The sequence below is a fragment of the Dipteris shenzhenensis genome, chromosome 18 (genome assembly GCF_047967505.1).
Source record: "Dipteris shenzhenensis isolate YYH24624 ecotype China chromosome 18, Dip_SZ_1.0, whole genome shotgun sequence".
NCBI classification, from domain to species: Eukaryota; Viridiplantae; Streptophyta; class Polypodiopsida; order Gleicheniales; family Dipteridaceae; genus Dipteris; species Dipteris shenzhenensis.
This window is the reverse complement of record NC_141613.1, coordinates 9858419-9878206: the sequence shown is the minus strand read 5'-3', so window position 1 is coordinate 9878206 and position 19788 is coordinate 9858419. Positions and strand designations below refer to the sequence as shown.

General features: G+C 47.0%; 1 protein-coding gene across 1 annotated transcript in view; it reads right to left on the bottom strand.

The window, feature by feature from the left end:
• LOC147890774 (kinesin-like protein KLP1) overlaps positions 1-19788 on the bottom strand; it is a 167521-nt gene that overhangs the window by 26707 nt on the left and 121026 nt on the right. Inside the window, exons 9-12 of the mRNA XM_087389803.1 lie at positions 2705-2793; positions 2497-2592; positions 2292-2385; positions 401-454 (exon numbers count right to left, since the gene is read on the bottom strand). Of these exons, the coding sequence (XP_087245929.1) occupies positions 401-454; positions 2292-2385; positions 2497-2592; positions 2705-2793 (333 nt within the window). The remainder of the gene's footprint in view (positions 1-400; positions 455-2291; positions 2386-2496; positions 2593-2704; positions 2794-19788) is intronic.

Genomic DNA, 19788 nt, shown 5'->3' with positions numbered 1-19788 from the left:
ATTACAAGAGGCTCTCTCCAAAGTGTAGATCTGAATCTTTGCCACAAAGTCTGGTCTAGCCCCTTGAATCTTGTGGAGATTGTCAGATCATATGCTTACCTTGCATTAGAGTTTTTGAAATCTGTATTCAGCTAAAGCATGGACACTTGAAAACCAAAACTATAACATGGCCATACCTTCCTTTTTTGTGCGGAAATATTCTTGTACAATATCAATGCCACATGACAGCTCCAAATTACCAAATTATTAAGTGATGCCACATTGGAAATCTTTTGTTTAACACTTGTTAGTTTATTTTTTAAAGCTCTACTGTTTTGTTAGTTTATTTTTAAAACTCTACTGTTTTGATAAAAGAGAAACGTCTTGCCATAGTTTCATTTGCATGTGCTAGGCAACTCACCTTGGAATGGAGGCAAATCTGGGCTTCCTTGAAAAGGTAGAAAATCTCCCTAATCTGCCAAAATATCATATGCAAGTTTTTAGAAAATTGAAAATCTCTCCATTTTAAGATTCGATGTCTCACAACCAAACATTTAGAAACTCATACTATCTCATGGTTTAACAGTTATAATAAAATCATAATTTCAGAGAGAAAGCCTTGATGCACACACTTCAACTCCCAAAATAAGGACTGGCCTTGTTTGTCATGCTGGATTCCTTAAGTCATAATGATAGAAAAGCATTGAGTACACTCACTTTTTAAGAAAAGGAAATAATGATTAGAAAATTTCCTGATCGTAAGATTGTTGGAATATTAGGGCCAATGCCCCACTTGTGAGCCCCCAAATGAGGAGGACAAAGGGGCTTGACATCTGTATTGATATTGGAAAGAGAAAATGAGAATAGATAGAAGGAAGGGCATGCACACAGATCTGCCACGTGGGCAGCAAACAGGCTGCCACATGGACTGCAACAGCAGCTCCTTGTCATATTCATTTTAGGGCAGCCAATAAGGCAACCCCGATCAGCACTTAGGGCTGGCTATGGGGCTGACATACGCCCAGCTACAGGACCATATGGAGGGCAGAGGTGCTGCAGATTGGTTTGGATAACATGAAGCAGAAAAGCCCCTGGAGAAGGGCCTTTTCTAGGCATGGAGAGCTGCCTACAATTGGTAGCAGACTGCTTCAGTCGACAGTCCATAATAAGGGAAAATTTGGGGCCCAGTCAGCCCTGGTCTGTAAGATCTACGAACTCGCCTGGTTGGCCACCCTGGGGAAGACCAGCTGTTATTAGGGGATAAGGGATCTGGAAGGTTATTCACCTTTGACTAAAGGGATGATCTAAAGACCTTGACTAGAACAGACCATCCATAAGGGATGACCTAAAGATCCTGAACAAAAGAGACCATGTATAAGGGATGACATGTGGCATATGGTACAAGGATGACCTCAGTATAGTGGAGTAACTATGTGACCTCTCTACTTGACCAAGCAACAATGCAGTCGCCAGGACAGTTAGAGGTGACGATAGACAAGGTTGCTGACATCAGAGGTAATCGGACGTGAGATCACTTGGTCAAGCCACCAGCTAGTACACATCAAAGCGCTGCACATGAAGGAGGACAAGGTTGCTGCCAATCAAACCAGATCCAATACCAATCAGAACAACTAGAGTTGCACATGGAGGTCTACACAAGAGTTAGAATGCTAATGACAAGTTAGAGGATGACATGATTTTGGTGCAATCAATTATCCAAAGTCATTCTGGAGGATAATACATCGAAACCCATCCATAGGACATTCTGGAGGCTATGGATTTTCGGGGTGTTCCCATAAAATTTATGCAGTTGAACCCAGGTAGATGGAAATGGATTGTTGCAGGCAATCACTCTAAGAGCCTTCCTTTTTTTATTTAACTGTGAGTAACAAAGAATTTTTAGATTAGAGCCAGAGGATGGAGAACATCAAGATCCTTTGTGAAAAATCTGGACTCATATCTCGCAATTATGTGACATTCATTGTACACAATAGATCTTCTTTGAAAAACACTTGAGCTGGTGGGAACCAGCCCTGAAGATTGACCCTTTAAAGGCTTCTCTTTCTGATCTTAAGACTACGATATAGCCTTTAAGAGTTTTCCATGGAAAAATATGGCCCTTAGTGGGAGCTATTTCTGCCTTCAAATGCGCCTCTAGGTCCCACATGCTGACTAACATATAGGTTTCATACAAAATTGAAACTTTAACCATCTTAAAATTTAGATCAAGTACCTGGCAAATCAATAGCTTCTCTGGGCAGGAAGTAATGGTCAATGCTAGAAATGTTTGGAGGACGGATGAGTTGACAAACCTGTGCCAAGCTCTCTACAGGAATAATGTCAATGTCTGCTTTTTCAGAAAGAAAAGCTTCAACCTTGCTTTTAAGTTCGATTCTTTTCTGTTCCCTGGACATAAATAATGTGATTAAAATGATGGTGGGCATTTTTTAAATCTAACTCATGCAAAAGATCTGGCAGTCTTGTTTCCATTTGTCAAAAGCATAGATGCCAACACACGTGATGTCATCATGTGAAACCCCAGCACGACCGTTGAGGGCATCATGCAAAGCCAGTTCTCTCTTGAGTTCCGCAATCTTCCTCTCATATCTCCGACTGAGACATGAAGCAACATTAGGTGCTATAATGGCATTCTTATCTATCGACAAGGCAGTTCTAAACAACTGTGGATCATTTCAAGAAACCTTCTTATCCAGATTAAATTTACCTTTCTGTATAGATAGAGTCCACAACTTTGTTGACCACTGCACTTGTTTTCAAATCCCTTACACGTTGTGCAAACCTGAGTGAGCTGATCTGGATGTCATTGCATTGTTTGCTGTCAGTGACGAATTCTACATTGCACAATCATGGGGCCTATCATTTTCCTTGTAATTTTGTATTTCCTTTCCAAGTAAGAAGAAGAATTTATTATAAATTCCTTCTTGAGATTAGGAAACAAAGATTCGTTGATGGCATTATTTGTATCATACACTTTTACTTTTTTAAGGACTATCCTTTCATGATAATTGAAAGTCTAGGAACCAAGATGAGAATGCCATGACTTTCTTGCCATTAGTACTACTAGTAGTGTAGTTTTGCTTTCTGCTTATATTAAATTTGTTAGATCAAAAAAATGTAGGATTTTGCATCTTTCAAGAACTTCATGGAAAGCGAATAGGAAGCAAACTAATCATGTCTAAGAGTCAAATCAAGATAAAATAAAGTGATGTATATAAAATTGCCTCGACGTTGTTTCCCCCCTCCAACACAAAATACCTTCCATCAAATGCTTTCAAAATGATACAGATCAGCTATCCATGAGGCACTCACTAAAATATAAGGGAAACAGGCTGCATTGCAGCGTCCTTCACCAGGTTCTGGCTCACCACCTGTGGGTAAATTGGGAGCTGCCAGCAACCAGTGTGGAAGATGATACAACCAATGCACTCTTTGATCTGAGAATGTAGAAGATGCCTGCAGACCAGGCCTTGAAGAAATGTTTATGTCGCTCAGTGGTATTCCCGAAACACTCTAGACCTTGCTCCCATACTGAGTGCAAGGTGTTTATGATATGCAACTGATTGTTGACAAGACTGGCAGTTAATGAGACCTGCTTCCGTTGCATCACCAAGCTGCGACAGATATTCTAGGCTGTCATGCTGGCAAAGTCTCCTAGAACTGTCCTCCATAAAAGTTAAAGGTTGATACGTGGAAGGAGGGGTGGCCTCATGAAATTTTAATGTGTGACCGCTGACAAGGTAAGTAAGGGACATCATCTCTATGGGAAGGTGTGTGTTAGGAAATGGAGTCAATTTGAGTGACTTTTAATGTGTTCTAGAGTAGTACTATACTACTTTTTATCCTAGAGTGCCATGTGTCACTATGGGACTTAACCCATATACATTTGACACTTAGAGTGTGTGTGCCTATCCTATAAAGGCATTGTACTTTCTCATGTCAAATTATCAAGCCTCAAGCCTTTCTTGATCATGTAAGTACTTTGCTTGGTTGTACATTTCTTTCTAGCATTCTTTCATTTCCATTATGTTTGCCTAGTCTTGCTTTTCTACTTTCCTTTCCATTCCATGTCTTGCATCTTCATTTGGTATCAGAGCTAGGCTATCTTCCAAGAGGTTGAGGTAAGAGATTGAGGACATTGAAGCCTCTCTCCCTCATTCCCCTTGAAGGAATGCCTTCTCCAATTCCATCTTGAGCTCCCTCTCTTTCTTCCACCTTAAGCCTCATCATTGGAGCGCTTCATCAACAAAGAGATCGTACTTCAGCTCATGATTCAGCTTGGGCTTCAGCTCGCCATTCAGCCCGCTCAGCTCGCCATTCAGCCTGCTTTAGCTCGTCATTCAGCCCTCTACTCAGCTTGTACCAGCCGTACAGCCAGCCGTACAACTGTACGGACTATTGCGCCATACAGCAGGCATGCTGACTGCCCGGCGCCCGTACAGTCTGCCCGTACTGATCTGCCCTGCTGACTGCCCGTACAGCCTGCCCGTATTGATCTGCCCGCTCCTCTTCTCTGCCCGCTACTGTTCTATCTGCCAACTACAGCTCCATTGTGCCCGTCATCTCTTTCTCTTCTCTCGCTTGTACCTACCATCTACTCTTCTTGTACTACAGTAGCTCTATGGGTTCGATCTCCACCAACTCTCTTCTTGTGGACAAATTCAAGGGGGACGGATTTCCCACATGGCAAACAAAAGTGCAACTCCTCATGAAGGAGAATGTTTGGGATGCCATTGAAGATGATGAAGCACTTGAGGCATCAACGGAGCCTCAAACACGCAAGATTTGGAAGCAACACAATTCGAGGGCCATCGCAATCATCGGGCTTTGCCTAGATGATTCATTGATTCATCACATCGACTTCAAGTACAAGGCAAAGGAGATTTGGGCACGCCTCAATAATATATTTGGTAATAAGATCACCAACTCCGAGATATTTCTGAAAATGCAATTTTTTAAGTTGAAAATGAAAGAGTCTGATACATTGAGTGCACATATAGCAAAAATTCAGTCTTAAGTTCAACAACTCTCCAACTTGAAGTGTTGCCCGGATGACAAGGAAAAAATGGTTGTCCTCATGACAAGTATGAAAGGGATTTCTCACTTTGAGAATGCCCTTGAAGTACTTCGCATTGCATCGACTATATTCAAAGATATAGTGTCTCTTCTGCTTGAAAAGGATCGCCGCAACAAAGAATCTCCATCTTACTCATCAGATACTACACGAGCTCTTGCCTCCACTAGCAAATGAAAACCTAGGCCATCGACTCCACCAGCAAGAGGAAAGACATTCAAGCCGTTCAAGTATACATATTGCAACAAGCTCGGTCATACGGAGGACAGGTGCTACTAGAAGCTTGCTCAACAACAATCGAAGGATCATGCCAGTTGGGTGGCATCCGCCACTAGTGATGATGTAGACGAAGATGACCAACTGACACAGGATCATGCTCTTACTGTCTGCTGTCTCCAGCATTTAGAGGATGATGGAGATCATGATTTTGCTTTCTAAGCATGATATATTTGGGTACTCTGTCCTGGGGGTGTTTCCCAAAAATGAATGCAATAAATCATGTGTGTTGAGTCAATAAAGGTACTTTGCCTTGGATAGTCCTCCTAAAATGATATATTTCTTTTCTATTTTTGGTGTGTGGCTTCATGTTCCTCATTAGTCTTTGGAGCCAGGAGGGGATATACTATGGGAGTCATATGTTTTGGCTTTGATAGGTCTATTTGTTGGTGCATTGGTCTCCTAGACCTCTAAGTTGATCATACATCCATGCATGATGAGCCTCTGAGCCATGCTAGATGAGATTTCTATGTTATGCTCACTAGCCTCTGAGCCATGCTCACTTGCCTCTGAGATTGTGTGGGAGCCATGTCTAGTTCTAGACCGGTATGCACAGCTTTTGATGATCGTCATGTTTTGTTCTTGGTTCCATTTCAGTAGTCCCTCACCTTTCCTCCATGGGGGGGTGTTAGGAAATGGAGTCAATTTGAGTGACTTTTAGTGTGTTCTAGAGTAGTACTTCTAGAGTAGTACTATACTACTTTATATCCTAGAGTGCCACGTGTCACTATGGTACTTATCCCATATACGTTTGACACTTAGAGTGTGTGTGCCTATCCTATAAATGCATTGTACTTTCTCATGTCAAATTATCAAGCCTCAAGCCTTTCTTGATCATGTAAGTACTTTGCTTGGTTGTACATCTCTTTCTAGCATTCTTTCATTTCCATTATCTTTGCCTAGTCTTGCTTTTCTACTTTCCTTTCCATTTCATGTCTTGCATCTTCCGTGTGCCTCCCCTCTATTAGCTAGGCTCCATCTGAAACACCCCTTACAAGATTAGCCACAGCTAACTTAGGGGTACTATGCTGATCTCTATCCTCAGGCTAGAACAAAAATGGTCAGTCCACTAACATACTCCCAGGTAAGACTATGCGTCCCACACCACGTGGCCCCATCGATGCACATATGTCTTTAGGGAGACATAGGCCTAGAAGGGCTCCATCTAACTAGTTATTCTTAAAAGGTCCCACTTCTAAGAACACCCATATATTTTCATGCATTGCATGGTGTATCCGTATTCCCATATGGAGCTTGCTCTAACGGTTTTCTTTAATACTTAATAGAAGTCTCTTTTTTGCAAAAAAAAAAAAAGAACACCCAAATGAGCTAAAGCTCACACTTATATAGACATAGAGCGTTCTAGGTGTCTCAATCCTAAGACTAACCTAACTGCACTAAGGTACCTCATGTCCTAACTATCCTAGGATTAAGTTACATCACCCTACGTTAACCTGACTCCCTTAACACTAGCCATGTTATGTCCAAGCGTACACATAACATTCTCCTCCTCCCCCCCCCCCCAAAAAAAAAAAAATAATAATCTAAGAAGCACTAAGACATAAACTTTGGGAATTGGCACCTCAAAGGACATGGCAGTTCTATAAACATGAAATTAGTCCAATGGACAGGCATACCTCAGGGATGATATATCACAGTTCAAAAGGTATTTAATCTGCAAAATAAGAACCAGATCCCATGACCTAGATGTGGAAATGGGACGGTGGGCAATGACCCAGGATACGGGATGCAAGAATCTGCAAAATCTGCCCCACAAGGGAGATATGAAATGAGCAGCATGTGCTCCTACAGTGTCGAGCCTATCCACACATCAGGGGGGAAAAAGTAGGAGCATTGAAAACCTAAAAAACCTCTTGGAACAACCATCCAAATAGCTGGGGTGGCCACCTAAAGGAAGTTTTGGGACATTGCAACAAAGTCCTCGGGTTAGCACAATAGTTACCTGAGAAAATACTCACAACAAGTCCCATAGACCCTGAAAGGGTCTCAAGAGGACTTTAATACAATCATATCAGATAATCTGTCTGGTGTAGCTCCTATGTCCATAATGTCCTGAAGAGTTGAGTATACTTGAGCGTATAAGCTCCCAATAATTCTGAAAGAAAACCACTGATAAGACATCCTCTCTTAGCACTTGCCCTTTGATAGGGCTCTGACTGCACTCTTCAACAAGGTCTCTGCCCATACTCTCTATGACCACTCTCCTATTCCTCCTCATCACCTTCTCTTTGGCTACCAAGTAGTCCTCCGGCTGACAGTAGTGCCAAGAGGATGCCTATAGAAGTTTGTGGACACCTATCCCACTTCATGAGGGCTGTTTGCCAAAGAGCCATATGGCCTCCTCAAACGTCTGACCCCCTCCCTCGAGTGTCTTGAGGCTTGTGGTCCGAAATAAATCTCTGGTGACTCTGGTGTGGAAATGAAACTTTGACCTAGCTTCTTAAATAGACAATAGCTCTGCTCGAGCTATCTAAGTCCTCTCTGCAATCCACTAAATCCCGAGAGCTTTCCCTTGAAGTCTCTACAAAGTGCAAATGGCATGAATCGACCTCTCTGTGTCAACGAGTGTTGCTCTCCTGGCCTCCACCTCTAAATGGAGGAGAGTAATCTCCTGTAAAAAACAGTCCAAGTCCTGAGCAGCTAAGCCCCTTTTGAAAACTCATGGAACTCCAAATCTCTGCAATGGGTGGACAGCTGCTGCTCCTCCCCGTTCCCCTGCTGCTCCCCCTCCTCCCCCCTCAGCCTGTCCCTAGCCCCTCCCTGCTGCTCCCCCCCCTCCCCCCCTGCTGCTCCGCCCCCTCCCCCTGCCTGTCCCTCGCTCCCTCCCTCTGCTGTCCCGCCCCCTCTCCCTGCTGTCCCGCCCCCTCTCCCTGCCTCCGTCCCCTACCCCCTGCTGCTCCGCCCCCTCTCCCTGCCTCCGCCCCCTCCCCCCTGCTGCTCCCCCCTGCCCCCTGCTGTCCCGCCCCCTCTCCCTGCCTCCGCCCCCTCCCCCCTGCTGCTCCGCCCCCTCCCCCCTGCTGCTCCCCCTCTCCCCCCTGCCTCCGCCCCTTCCCCCCTGCTGCTCCGCTCCCTCTCCCTGCCTCCGCCCCCTCCCCCTTGCTGTCCCGCCCCCTCCCCTGCTGTCCCGCCCCCTCCCTGCTTGCTCTCCCGCCCCCTCTCTTCCTCTCACTCCTCCCTTTCTTCTCCTCTCCTTTCCCCTCCCTCCCTCTCAGCTTGCCCCTCTCCCCTCTCAGCCCCAGCCCCTCTCCTCCTTCCCTCCCCTTCCCCCCTGCTTCCTCTTAGCCTCCTTTCCCCTACCTTGCCCCTCGCAGCTTTTTTGGAACGGAAGGAGCTTTTTTTTCTGTTCGAGTCGGCCTCCTCACCTTGATTGGCGATGGATTCCCCGTCAGCCAATCCTACTCCATCTCCACCGGCCGCGAAAACTATCACTTTCTCGAAAGACGAGTTGCAACAGCATGTAGAGATTGAGTGCTCTACCACTTTGTTAGCACGCATCTTCGGGTCTCACCCTTCTAGATCCCAAGCCAGAGATTGGATGCTTGCGGCTCTCCCCCCAGACCTCGCTCCTCAATTGGTAGATGTTCGCCTTCTGGGACGAGGTTTTTTCCAGGTTGTTTTTGACACTCCAGAGGCTGCGAGCACTGTGCTCAAGGCCGAGTTTTTACACCTGGGACACAGAAAGATCTTCTTTCAAGCCTTTCACCTTGGTTTCGACCCAGTAGAGGCAGATAAGAAGTTCTTCTCGCTCTTCATCAGGTTCCCCGGGCTTCCCCAGGTTTACCATCGACTTCTTTCTGTTATTGGGGAGCATTTTGGCGCAGTTGCTGAGATCCCACCCCTCCCTGGGTTGCCATTGACTGCAAGCAGAGGCAACCAAGGCTGATGGGGTTCCTAGAGTTAGGGTCCTTTGCAAGGATCCTAACCTCGAGATGGACCACATCATGATACAGCGCCCGGATGGTTCCTTTTTTCGCCAGAGAGTGGAGATTTCAGGCAGGCAGGACCAGTGCAGGACCTCGGGACACTTTGCCAGGGATTGTCCCAGGAAGAAGAAAAGGCCTAAGAAGCCCTCTGGTACAGCTACCGCCTCAGGGCATCGACAGGGGGGACAGGGGGGGGGATTAGACCCGGCACTTGCCCCTCGACCTCGACAGAGGGGTGGTACAGGTCCAGCTCCTGCTCCTCGTTCTTCACGTGGCGGTCCTGCTCAGTCAGGTGGTGGTACAGGTCCAGTACCTATTCCTCCGCCTCGTCAGGGGGGTGGTACAGGTCCTTCACCTGCTCCTCGACCCCCACCTCCCTCAGGCACATGCGACGCTTTACAGTGGGTTCCAGTATGTGTGCAGGTCCCTCCTTCAGTTCACGAGGGTACCTTAGTAGACTCTGCTTCACCTCGAGCTGTCCTTCCTGTCTCACCTTGCACAGTCCGAGACGCTGAAGCTTCGACCTCCTCCCCAGTTGCAGCTTCTTCCTTAGATCCAGCACTGCCAGATGTTCCTCTTGAGGACGGAGAGATTTCCGCGACTGGCAGACACCGGGTAGAGAGCCTTCCTCACTCCCTCCCTTGGACAGGGGGAAGGGGATAGCTTACACTGTTGATCCTCTTCCCTCACAAGGGATCCTTCGTACTCCGGTGTCTGGATTGCTCCACAGGAACTCGTTTTCAGCCTTGGCAGAGAGTTCAGATTTCCCAGAGGAGGAGTTTGTGCCCGCTACTTTTGGGGAGCCAGTGGTTGGATTTCCTATTGACAGGGCTTCTTCTTCAGGTGCCAGGATTCTTTCCCCTATTGACTTTCCTCCACTGGGTTCCTTCCCTCCTTCCTCGAGCAGGAGGTCTTCCCCTGTTGAGGGGTTTGTTTCCGCCACTAGGTCGGGTAAGGTGTTCCACTCTACATCCTCCCGTCGATGAGGATTATCAGTTGGAACATACAGGGCCTAGGTGGCGTCCCACATCGCCGCCGTAGACAGCTGATCCGGGATCAGCTTCATCCAGGTGTTACTGGGGGTCCCATTGATATATTATTTATTCAAGAGCACAAGCTGGATTATAGAGATTGTGCCAAGTCAGGCAAGTTGCTTTCAGGACATACTTTTTGGTCGCCTGCATTGGGCACTAGGGGTGGCACTTCTATTTCAGTTTCGCATTCGGTTCTCCCCTTAGTTGTTGGGCACGGAGTCATTATCCCCTCTAGAGCTCAGTGGATTATTCTTTTGATTGGAGGGCGTAAGGTTGGCTTCCTCAACCTATATGCCTCCAACATTAGAGGGGAACGTGTCCTTATGTGGAAGACTTTGCTCTCCTGGGCCCCCATTGTGGATTCTTGGGTGATTGGAGGTGACTTTAACATGGTCGAGTTACCTTCAGACAAAAAAGGAGGTAGAGAAGGCGGACTTCACTCTTTGGAGAGAGCAGCTTGGGATGCCTTCCTTTTCCATTTCTGTGGCAGAGATACTTGGTGTGATGATGCCTTTCTTATTCAGCCACAGTCCCTCCTGTTCTCTTGGTCGAACAGGAGGCAACAGATGCCTATTCATGCACGCATTGACAGATTTTATGTAGATGACTGGGCACTAGACAGAGGTGGATCGGTATGCATTGCTGCGGGGGTTTCCACCTCAGACCATTTCCCTGTTGTTCTGGCTATCTCAGAGCCTCACTTGAGAGGCCGATCTGCCAGCATCAGGATTGGTCGTAGGCCTTTTGATGCAGGGATCAGATTCAGAATGGTTCTTAGACTCTGACCCCCAGTTACTCTCCACCGGGTCTTGGAGACTTTGGCTCTATGGAGGAGTTCCCATCAGGTATTTACAGTGGGACCCCGGAGAGTGGGAGTGGATTGACGCGGGGCATCGAGAGAAGACCATCCCCTTCTTTCGTTACACGGTCAGTAATGCCAGGAGATTTCAGCTCAGTAGTAGAGGCTGGAGACCCTCCAGAGTTCCTCATTGGGAGACTTTTGGTATTACTGCGGATCAGCAGAGATACTTCTGGAAGAGGCTCTGGAAATCCCACAGGAATAGGAAGATCACTATCTTCTTTTGGCTTTCTATTCATGGAGGGATTGCAGTGAACCTTTGGAGGTCCAGATTCGGAGCCGACCCTACTTGCCCTCGTTGCCTTTCTGCTTCGGAGTCTATTCAGCATTGCTTATGGGATTGCAGACAGGCGAGATTGATTTGGATGGGGATAGCCAGGATCTTCAGTCACTTTGCCCATTCCCCACTCTTTATGACTTGGGGCTCGGTGGCTTGGCTTTCTCTTACAGGACCTCAGGTTTTCTATGAGGGACTTGACTCCTCCCGGGCCATTTCGGTTCGACGTCATCGGGTTGAGCTTTGCTCGTTGGATGTGGTTCCACACCGTCCTTTTACAGCTGTACATGCCTCTGTGGATACTTCTTGGGAGATTATAGCGAGCATAGCAGCCTGGCATATCTGGAGATCCAGATGCACAGAGGCTATGGAGGGTACTCAGGTTCATCCCTCGCACACATTGGCTAGTATCTGGACAGACATCGTACACACCCTGATGGCCGTATGGACGGGTATGCAGGGGGACTCCCGTGCAGCCTCAGCTAGGAGGGTTTCTTTCTTCAGGGAATGGAAGGATTCTTCTTTCTTCTCTGAATCTACTACAGGGTTGAGATGGCACTTTCAGCCTCAGCCTTGGTTTCTTTCCACCTCACTCTGAGGGGGTTTTTTATTATCCTCATGATTTCATGATGTATTCCACTTTGAGCTTGCTCTCGCGGGTTTTTGTTCTTACTTAATAGAAGTCTTTTTCATGAAAAAAAAAAAATCTCTGCAATGGCCTACCGAAGCCTCGCATCTTGATATAAGGAGTCAGGGATCTTGATGGTAGACAGACCTCCTCTGTGCCGCTTGAGGAGTACGAGTTGAATAGGCGAATAATCCGAAAACCCGGTACCTAATATGATATTTGTCAACCCTCCTCTGTCACAAGCCTAGTTGGTCGCCTTCTTTGGCCCGACCTGCTGTACCCGTCTTTCTATGCCAGCTTATATCCACATCTGTGTTTTCCACTTTGAGCAATGCAGCACATCCCCCTTACCATCCTTCACCAACGGAAACCATCAAAGCTGTCCCACCGTCTTTTTCCCTTTCGTTGATGAGCTTCTGCCAAGCCTCTTGCTTCAGCACAAACTCCAGAGTCTCCATGTTTCCACCCTGAGCTGCATGGTGTAAGCCAGTCCAACCGTCTTGGTCCTTGCCAATGGCCGCCCTAGGAAACTAAGTCTTATTCACCTAGGATGGATCTTGTTCAATAGATGAGAAGGAGACCAACTGGGTACTTGGATAAGATATATCGGCTCCTCGGGCAAGGCCCCCTCTTGGGCCTACTGTGCAAGTCTCACTGTGCGCTCCGTTGGCTCGCCCCCATACTAGACCCTAGAGTAGAGAAGTCCTCCCCTTGGGCCCTATGAGCAAAGAAACCATCTTCCGTCTGAAGGTTAATGGTTCTTTGCTTGAGAACCTCGTACGTGTACTTTGAGATTTCAAACTTAATGCAGAGATAAACTTTTCCTACAGGTAAGACCTTGTTGCCACGTGCCGGCGGCGAAGCCGGAAGGGTAAGACCTTGGTGTCACATGCCAGCAAAGCCCGCCAAGGCTGCCTGAGGATCATTTTTAAGGATCCCGTACGATGCCTATCGCCAATGACCTTGCAAGCAAGAGCGGTGGCCTCCAAGGTAGTGATGGTGTCTCTCATGAAGAGCAAAGAAGAAAGAGAGAATCTAATGCCAAGAGCTTCGGAATATCCATTTTAGATTAGCTTTAAAGAGGCCCAACCATCATTTAAATATCAGCGTCAACCTGTCCTTTGTTTCTTGATGATGAACTAAAATGTGCTTCCACAGATGCCTCTGCGACAATTCGACAATCTAGATAATTGCCACAAGATTGTCGTTTGCAACTTTGTTCTTCTCATAATGAAACAGTCTATGTTCTTTGACGCTGTTGCAATACCTTCTTGGTGATCTTCATCAAGGTTATTAGACAACTTGATGCTAAATCTGTCTATCACTTCATGTGTTGAAGCAATGCACTAGTTCTTCCACTCGTCACTACTTTGTTTCTTTACGCACAACACCTAATTGCTTTGTCGCTCATCACTTGTTGTGCTTGGCCTTCCCTATATATCAATCACAAGCCCGATCCCATCTCCTCTTATCATGAGCCCTAGCTACAAGTCTTCATTTTTTTGCTTGTCACTTCAAACTATTGTTGCACGTCCTTTGTCAGATGATGCATTGCATTCCTTTCTAAATCTCTTTACGATTCATGCATGTTTTCCCTACTTGGAATTTATATGTGTTTTATGGTAACTTCTCGCATGCATTCTTTCAAGTCATTGTATATTGATTGTTTATTTGTTGTTTCATGCATGCTTTCAACAATTCATAAAATCATTGTCATTGTATATTGATTGTTTATTTGCTGTTTCATGCATGATTTCAACAGTTCACAAAATAACAATATTAACCCTAGAGAAGGAGCTCATGCCTTTGATGCTCCTAGGCCTTCCGCACCACCCAAATATGCGGATAGATGCTCAGGTGCTACAAAAGTTATTCCAGCAGATGCAGACTATGCAGTAATAGGCACTCTTGCTGAAGCAATCTCATGAATCCCAATGTCTTCACAATGGGATGCCTTCCTTTTCTCTTAAAGTGTATTTGGGGAAAAAGGAGCATGTACTTGAGTATGTGCACTCCTAGTTGAGTAGGTGGTAGGCACATTTTGCCATTACCAACTCTCCCAACCACATCCTCACTCCCTTGTGGAGATGTATCTCAAAGGGAAGGCCTTTTGTGGTGGTGGATCTCAAGGAAAAGCCCTCCGCACCTACAACATGGAATGAATCTTGTGATGCCTTCTCTAAGAAACATCATCCTCCTAGTTGAAGTAGACCTAGAAGATCCCTACATCTTTGAACAAATAGCCATCAAGGTGTGTACAATATATGTCCAAATACTAGCCATGGTATAGCTACATGCACTTGGGTACCATCCATAGCGTATCTGCATCTAGATCTCCATATGTGCCAGGCAATGATGCTCGCTACTACAATCTCCTAGCAGGTGTCCCCCCACTAATGCATGTGCAGGTTTGACTGAGAGTCTGGATGGCATGAAGTCGACAAAATTGTATAAACTATCCTGGTCCAAATGATCCTAGCCTATCTGTACTCCAAGAGAGTTTTGAATAGACCCATCAGCTGATAAGTACCATGGACGAGATATCAGCTCCAAAAATACTCCATTGATTTATCTGTATAGAAAGAAAGAGCAGAGAGACTTTCCTATTCGGATTTTCAAAGTCTCCTATGAAATGATCTCTGAAACTCCAAGTTGATCTAAATGCTCTCCCAATGGTGAGATTTGGAAGGTCTCCAATCTCTAGCAGTAATATGAATCTCCTAGCATTACGTACTATGAAGTCAAAGAAAGGAAGACCCTTTGAGTGATTGTCTATTACAATGTACTCCAAATCCTACTGAAGATACTTTATGGAGGTATCCCAAAAAATGCCAAAGCCTCCAAGTACAAAGTACAAGAGTCTACATACTAGCCAAAAGCCATACATCATGGCTCAACAAGGCCCACTACTTTGACTGGCTCCAAGTGTGGATCAAAAATCACATCAAAATAAGAACATTTGACCACTCTTTCTCCACAATCCACATTGATGAGGGGCACCGAGAGAAGAGCTTTCCCTTCTTTCGCTATACAGTTAGAATGCCTGGAGATTTCAGCTCAGCAGCAGAGGTTGGAGGCCCTCCAAAGCGCCACATTGGGACAGTTTTCAGATTTCCGCAGTTGTGCAGAAGAACTTTTGGCGTAGGCTCTGGAAATCCCTCAGGAATAGAAAGATCACTCTTTTCTTTTGGCTTTCTATTCATGGAGGGATTATAGTGAACCTGTGGAGATCCAGGTTTGGGGCTGACCCTACTTGTCCTTGTTGTCACATGGCAATTGAGTTAATACAGCATTGCCTTTGAAAGTGCAGACAGGCAAGGATGATCTGGAAAGGTGTTGCCAGGATTTTCAGCATCTTTCATACAGCACCTTTCTATATGACCTGGGGTTCAGTGGCTTGGTTATCTCTTACTAGCCCACAAGTGTTTTTCGAGGGACATGATCCAGATCCAGCTTTCATTGTACGATGACATTTAGTGGATTCTTGTTCCCTCCAGGATGTTCCCCTCACTCCTTTCAGAGCTGCTCATGCCTCAGTAGACACATCTTAGGAGATTTTGGCTAGCATTGCAGCTTGGCATATTTGGAGAGCCAGGTGTACAGAGGCGATGGAGGGTATCCAGGTTCACTCTTCCCAGACTATGGCCAGTATTTGGACTGACACAGTATACATTATGATGACCATTTGGGCGAGCATGCAGGGATCCTCCAGAGCAGCCATTGCCAGGAGACTTACTTTTTTCCAAGTTTGGAGGGGATCTCCTTTCTTCTCTGAGTTTCAGGGTTGAGATGGCATTTTAAAAAAAAATAAATTGTGATATATTCCATTCAAAACAAATCATACAACAGGTGGGAGAGCAAGTACTCTATCCCTAGCCTCAACAATGTGGCAAAAAAGCCATGGTGGTGGTCTAAAATGCCACGACATCCCAAAAGGGGTCAAATGAAAAAACAAGGAGCAGTCCCATGTTCTCATGAAGGATATAAGTCTCCCACGAGCTGCCGAAGAGGTGCCTGTACACCGCTCCCATTGACTCCTCGGAGTGAAGATAATCTCCGCCCAAATGGAAGTGAGAGTGTCAGCCTCTGTGCATAAATGGCCCCCAAGGACAAAAGAACATCGCGAACACCGTATCCGCCATAGGGTAATGCTGGAAATAACCTCCCAGGCTGACCCTGCAGCTGAAGTAGGCAGGGAATCCTAAGCTGGTACAGGTACCAAAAGCAAATCCTGTGGCTCCATGATGCTGGGCTCTGTGGGACCCCGTCTCTGGCGACGCTGCATGAAGAAAGCGTGGTCTCCTGGCTCTAACTCAAAGAGAGTAAAGGCTCCAGATCCTCTCCCCTAAAGGGCAGCGCCCCATGTCATTAGAAAGGACTCGGATGTAACATGTGAGAACAACTTGAAGATACCTGTCCAGACCACTCTAGAGCTGGGGCAGCTCCATTAAACAATGCTTGCTAGATTCCTCTGCAAGCTGACAACGCATACACAAGGAGGGTCTACCCATCTGCTGAAGCCAAGTACCCACAGGTATGCCTCTATGTATAGTGAGCCAAAGAAAGTAGGAGAGTTTCCTTGCTCTACTGATGCCCCAAAAGTGAGTCCAATAGCTTAGCAAGAGCTCTGCAGTAAGTCCCTGTGCGTGCCAATGCTGGGAGGCAGATGGTAGGTGATGAGAGTCTCTGCGCTGAACCCTGTAACCTGCCCTCGTCGAGTACTGAAAATAGGAAAGAGGACGATCGCCTGCCACCGGAGCAGGCCATGCCCACTCACCTGGGTCCCAGTCAAGCTCCGCAAGAGGTCGACCCTGAAAAATCCAAAGTCTCCAACTAGTATCCTTTGCAATGGTCAACCTGGAAGGATCTGTGGCCCATTCCTTACCCAGGCAACCAATGACCCTGACTCTCTGCCAAAGGAGCTCCTGCCGATCCAGGGGCTAAGTGGGATACAATCTGTGAGAGGAGTCCGTCTCAAAATAAATAAACGGTGCCGGTCCTAAACGAACTCCAATGCATAGTCCAACCTCACTAAAACAACCTGACCAAGTAGAGATGGGGTGAACATAGGCTGGATGTGTGAGTATATCCCTCCACTGCTGAGGAATAGCTCTCATGACCAGTAATCTGGTGGCAACAATCTGTCCAAGTGGCCCGTGTCTATCTCTGATCACCTCCTCTGACATCTCCACACCTCCCCTGAACCAATCTCCAACTGTCATAACCCCCTGAGCATGCCATCAGGCCAAGGGAGTCCTAAGTTCTGTACCAAGGGAAGATCCCTGATACTGAACCAGGGGGTTATGGTAAAGTGGCTGTCGGGCAATTTCCTCTTTGGAGGAGGGAACTGCTCTGATGAGGTGTTGTCGAAAATGATCCCAGATCTGAATAAGCCTTTTCACCAATGGTGAGGAAGGCTGAGAATGCTGGTCCGACAGGAAGATCCAACTGACTCTACCTGCCCACTGGCCTCCTGCTCTGGGGGTGCACTGGTGAATCCCATGCAGTAGGAATTGCTTCCACGACGGCTGATCTTCTGGAGTCAAACCTCTAACAAGAAGTTTGACTAAAAGGGCTCTGCTCTGCATCTCCGGATCAAGAACCCCAAGTCCTCCCTACAAGGAGGGTAAAGTGATAGTATCCCATGAAACTCTGGCCCTAGTGTCCTCAGAACCATCACCACCACTCCACAGAAAGTTCCGAAGCAATCGCCTCACCTGGTGGAGCGAGTCAGCATGAAAGCACAAACATGACGCAACGTACCACATAGTCGCTAGTAGAACCTAGTTGAGTACCAGCGCTCTTCCGACCAAAGAAAGTCTAGCCGTACTCTAGTAGGCTAGCTTTCTCCGGATACTCTCAAGAACTGGGGCAAACTGTTGCATCGGGGACACCTCAATGCCAACCTGGAAGCCTAGATATCTCGTGGAGGTGCCTCTGGGTATCCACACAAAGCCTCTGTCTCCTCCCCATGCTGGGGTATCCTGCTGAGCTCTAGTCCAGATGCCTTTTGATTTGTTCCAATTGACAAGTCCCCCTGAGGCTAGGCAGAACTTGTCAATTGAATCCGCAGCTGTAGCAAGACTATATGCATCTCCTCTGACTGTCAGTGCCGTGTCATCAGCAAACTCAGTGTCCAGAAGCTCCTGCTCCTGCCGGATAGGCAGATGAAGGCCCAAAGTGCCATGACTGGTAGCCTGCATAAAGTATCCCATAGCCTCCGCTACGAAAAGGAAAAGGTAAGGTGCAAGCGGGCATCCTTGTCGTACTGATCTGGATAGCTGAAAAGCCGGTTCTCTACCTCCACAGACCACCATCCTGCTAGAAGAGTGAGAGTAAAGTGAGGAGACCCATGAAATCCATCTATCACTGAAGCCTAGCCTCCTCATAGTGCCCTCCAAGAAACCCCAGTCCACCCTGTCATAAGCCTTCTCAAAATCGAGAAGAAGAACTGCAATCTCCTTCTGACTCTCCTGCGCCCAGTGAGTGGTCTCCCAAAAGGTAAAGATGTTATCCAAGATACTCCGATCTTGGACAAATCCTGTCTGAGGAGCTCTGATGATATCTGGCAGCATAGGCTTTAAGCGAAGAGCCAAGGTCTTCGCTAGGATCTTGTAGGCTGTCCCTAAAAGTGTAATGGGTCTCCAATTGCGTAGGACTGTCTTGTCTCCCCCTTTCGAGATGAGACAAATCATACCTGTGCATAATGTCTCGCCCAAAGATCCTGTATCGAGAGCCTCTGAAAAGGCAGAGAGTAGATGAGGCCCAATCGTATCCGAAAGAGCTCTGAAAAGAAGTGGCGACAAACCGTCCTCCCCCGGGCATCTATCTCTGGGCAGTCTCTGGGCAGCTCATGTAACGCGTCCGTGATCTCCAGGAGTGATAGTGGGCTATCAAAACATGACTCATCCTGTCTGAGACCATCTGGGGGACATGGCTCCAAATCTCCTCTCTGGCTCTGATCATCTCCTCGATGACTAGATCGGCGGTGTAAAGAGTGGAATAGAAATCGGAAGTGATCTCAACAAGACGGTGAGGGTCCGTCTGAAGAGACCCGGCCTCATCCACAAGTCTACGAAGGCTGTCCGAAGAGTATCTCTGACCCACTGCCCTGAAGAACTCTCTAGAGCATCTATCCCCCTTCTGGATCTAGAACGTCTGCTGGGAGTAAAACCTGAACTGGGCCCTCCTGCCCTGAATCTCCTCTAGTCTCTCCTAAGCCTCTGAAAGCTGCCCTCTGATGAAAAGAGAATGAGGAAAACTCTGAATCAATCTATGAAGTCTGGATACCTCCGCTCTTGCGTTCTGATCTCTGATTCTGAGCTTTTCCTTCTCCTCTTTTGCCCTCAACTGGCAGGCCATGCTGACTCTAGCCAAAGCCCTCTCTACCCACATCAACCAACCCTGATCCACAGGAGTGTCCTCTAACAACCAAGCCTCTCTCAACCGTTCCACGAACTCTGCGTCCAGGCTAAGACCTGAAGTGGAACCCCGCCTCTCGAGAAAGTACCTGCCCAAGTGGAGGTAGTGAGAGGCATATCATCTGTGTCTATCCAAGCCTCTGGAAGGGCTGTCTCAATCTGAAAGATCCTCCCTGCACTCCCTCTGAGATGTCCTGTCAACCTTGACTTGGTTTCCTCTGGAAGCCTACGGAAGGCTTTCCAAGATCCTAAAGAAGAAGCAGGTCCCCTCTCCCACC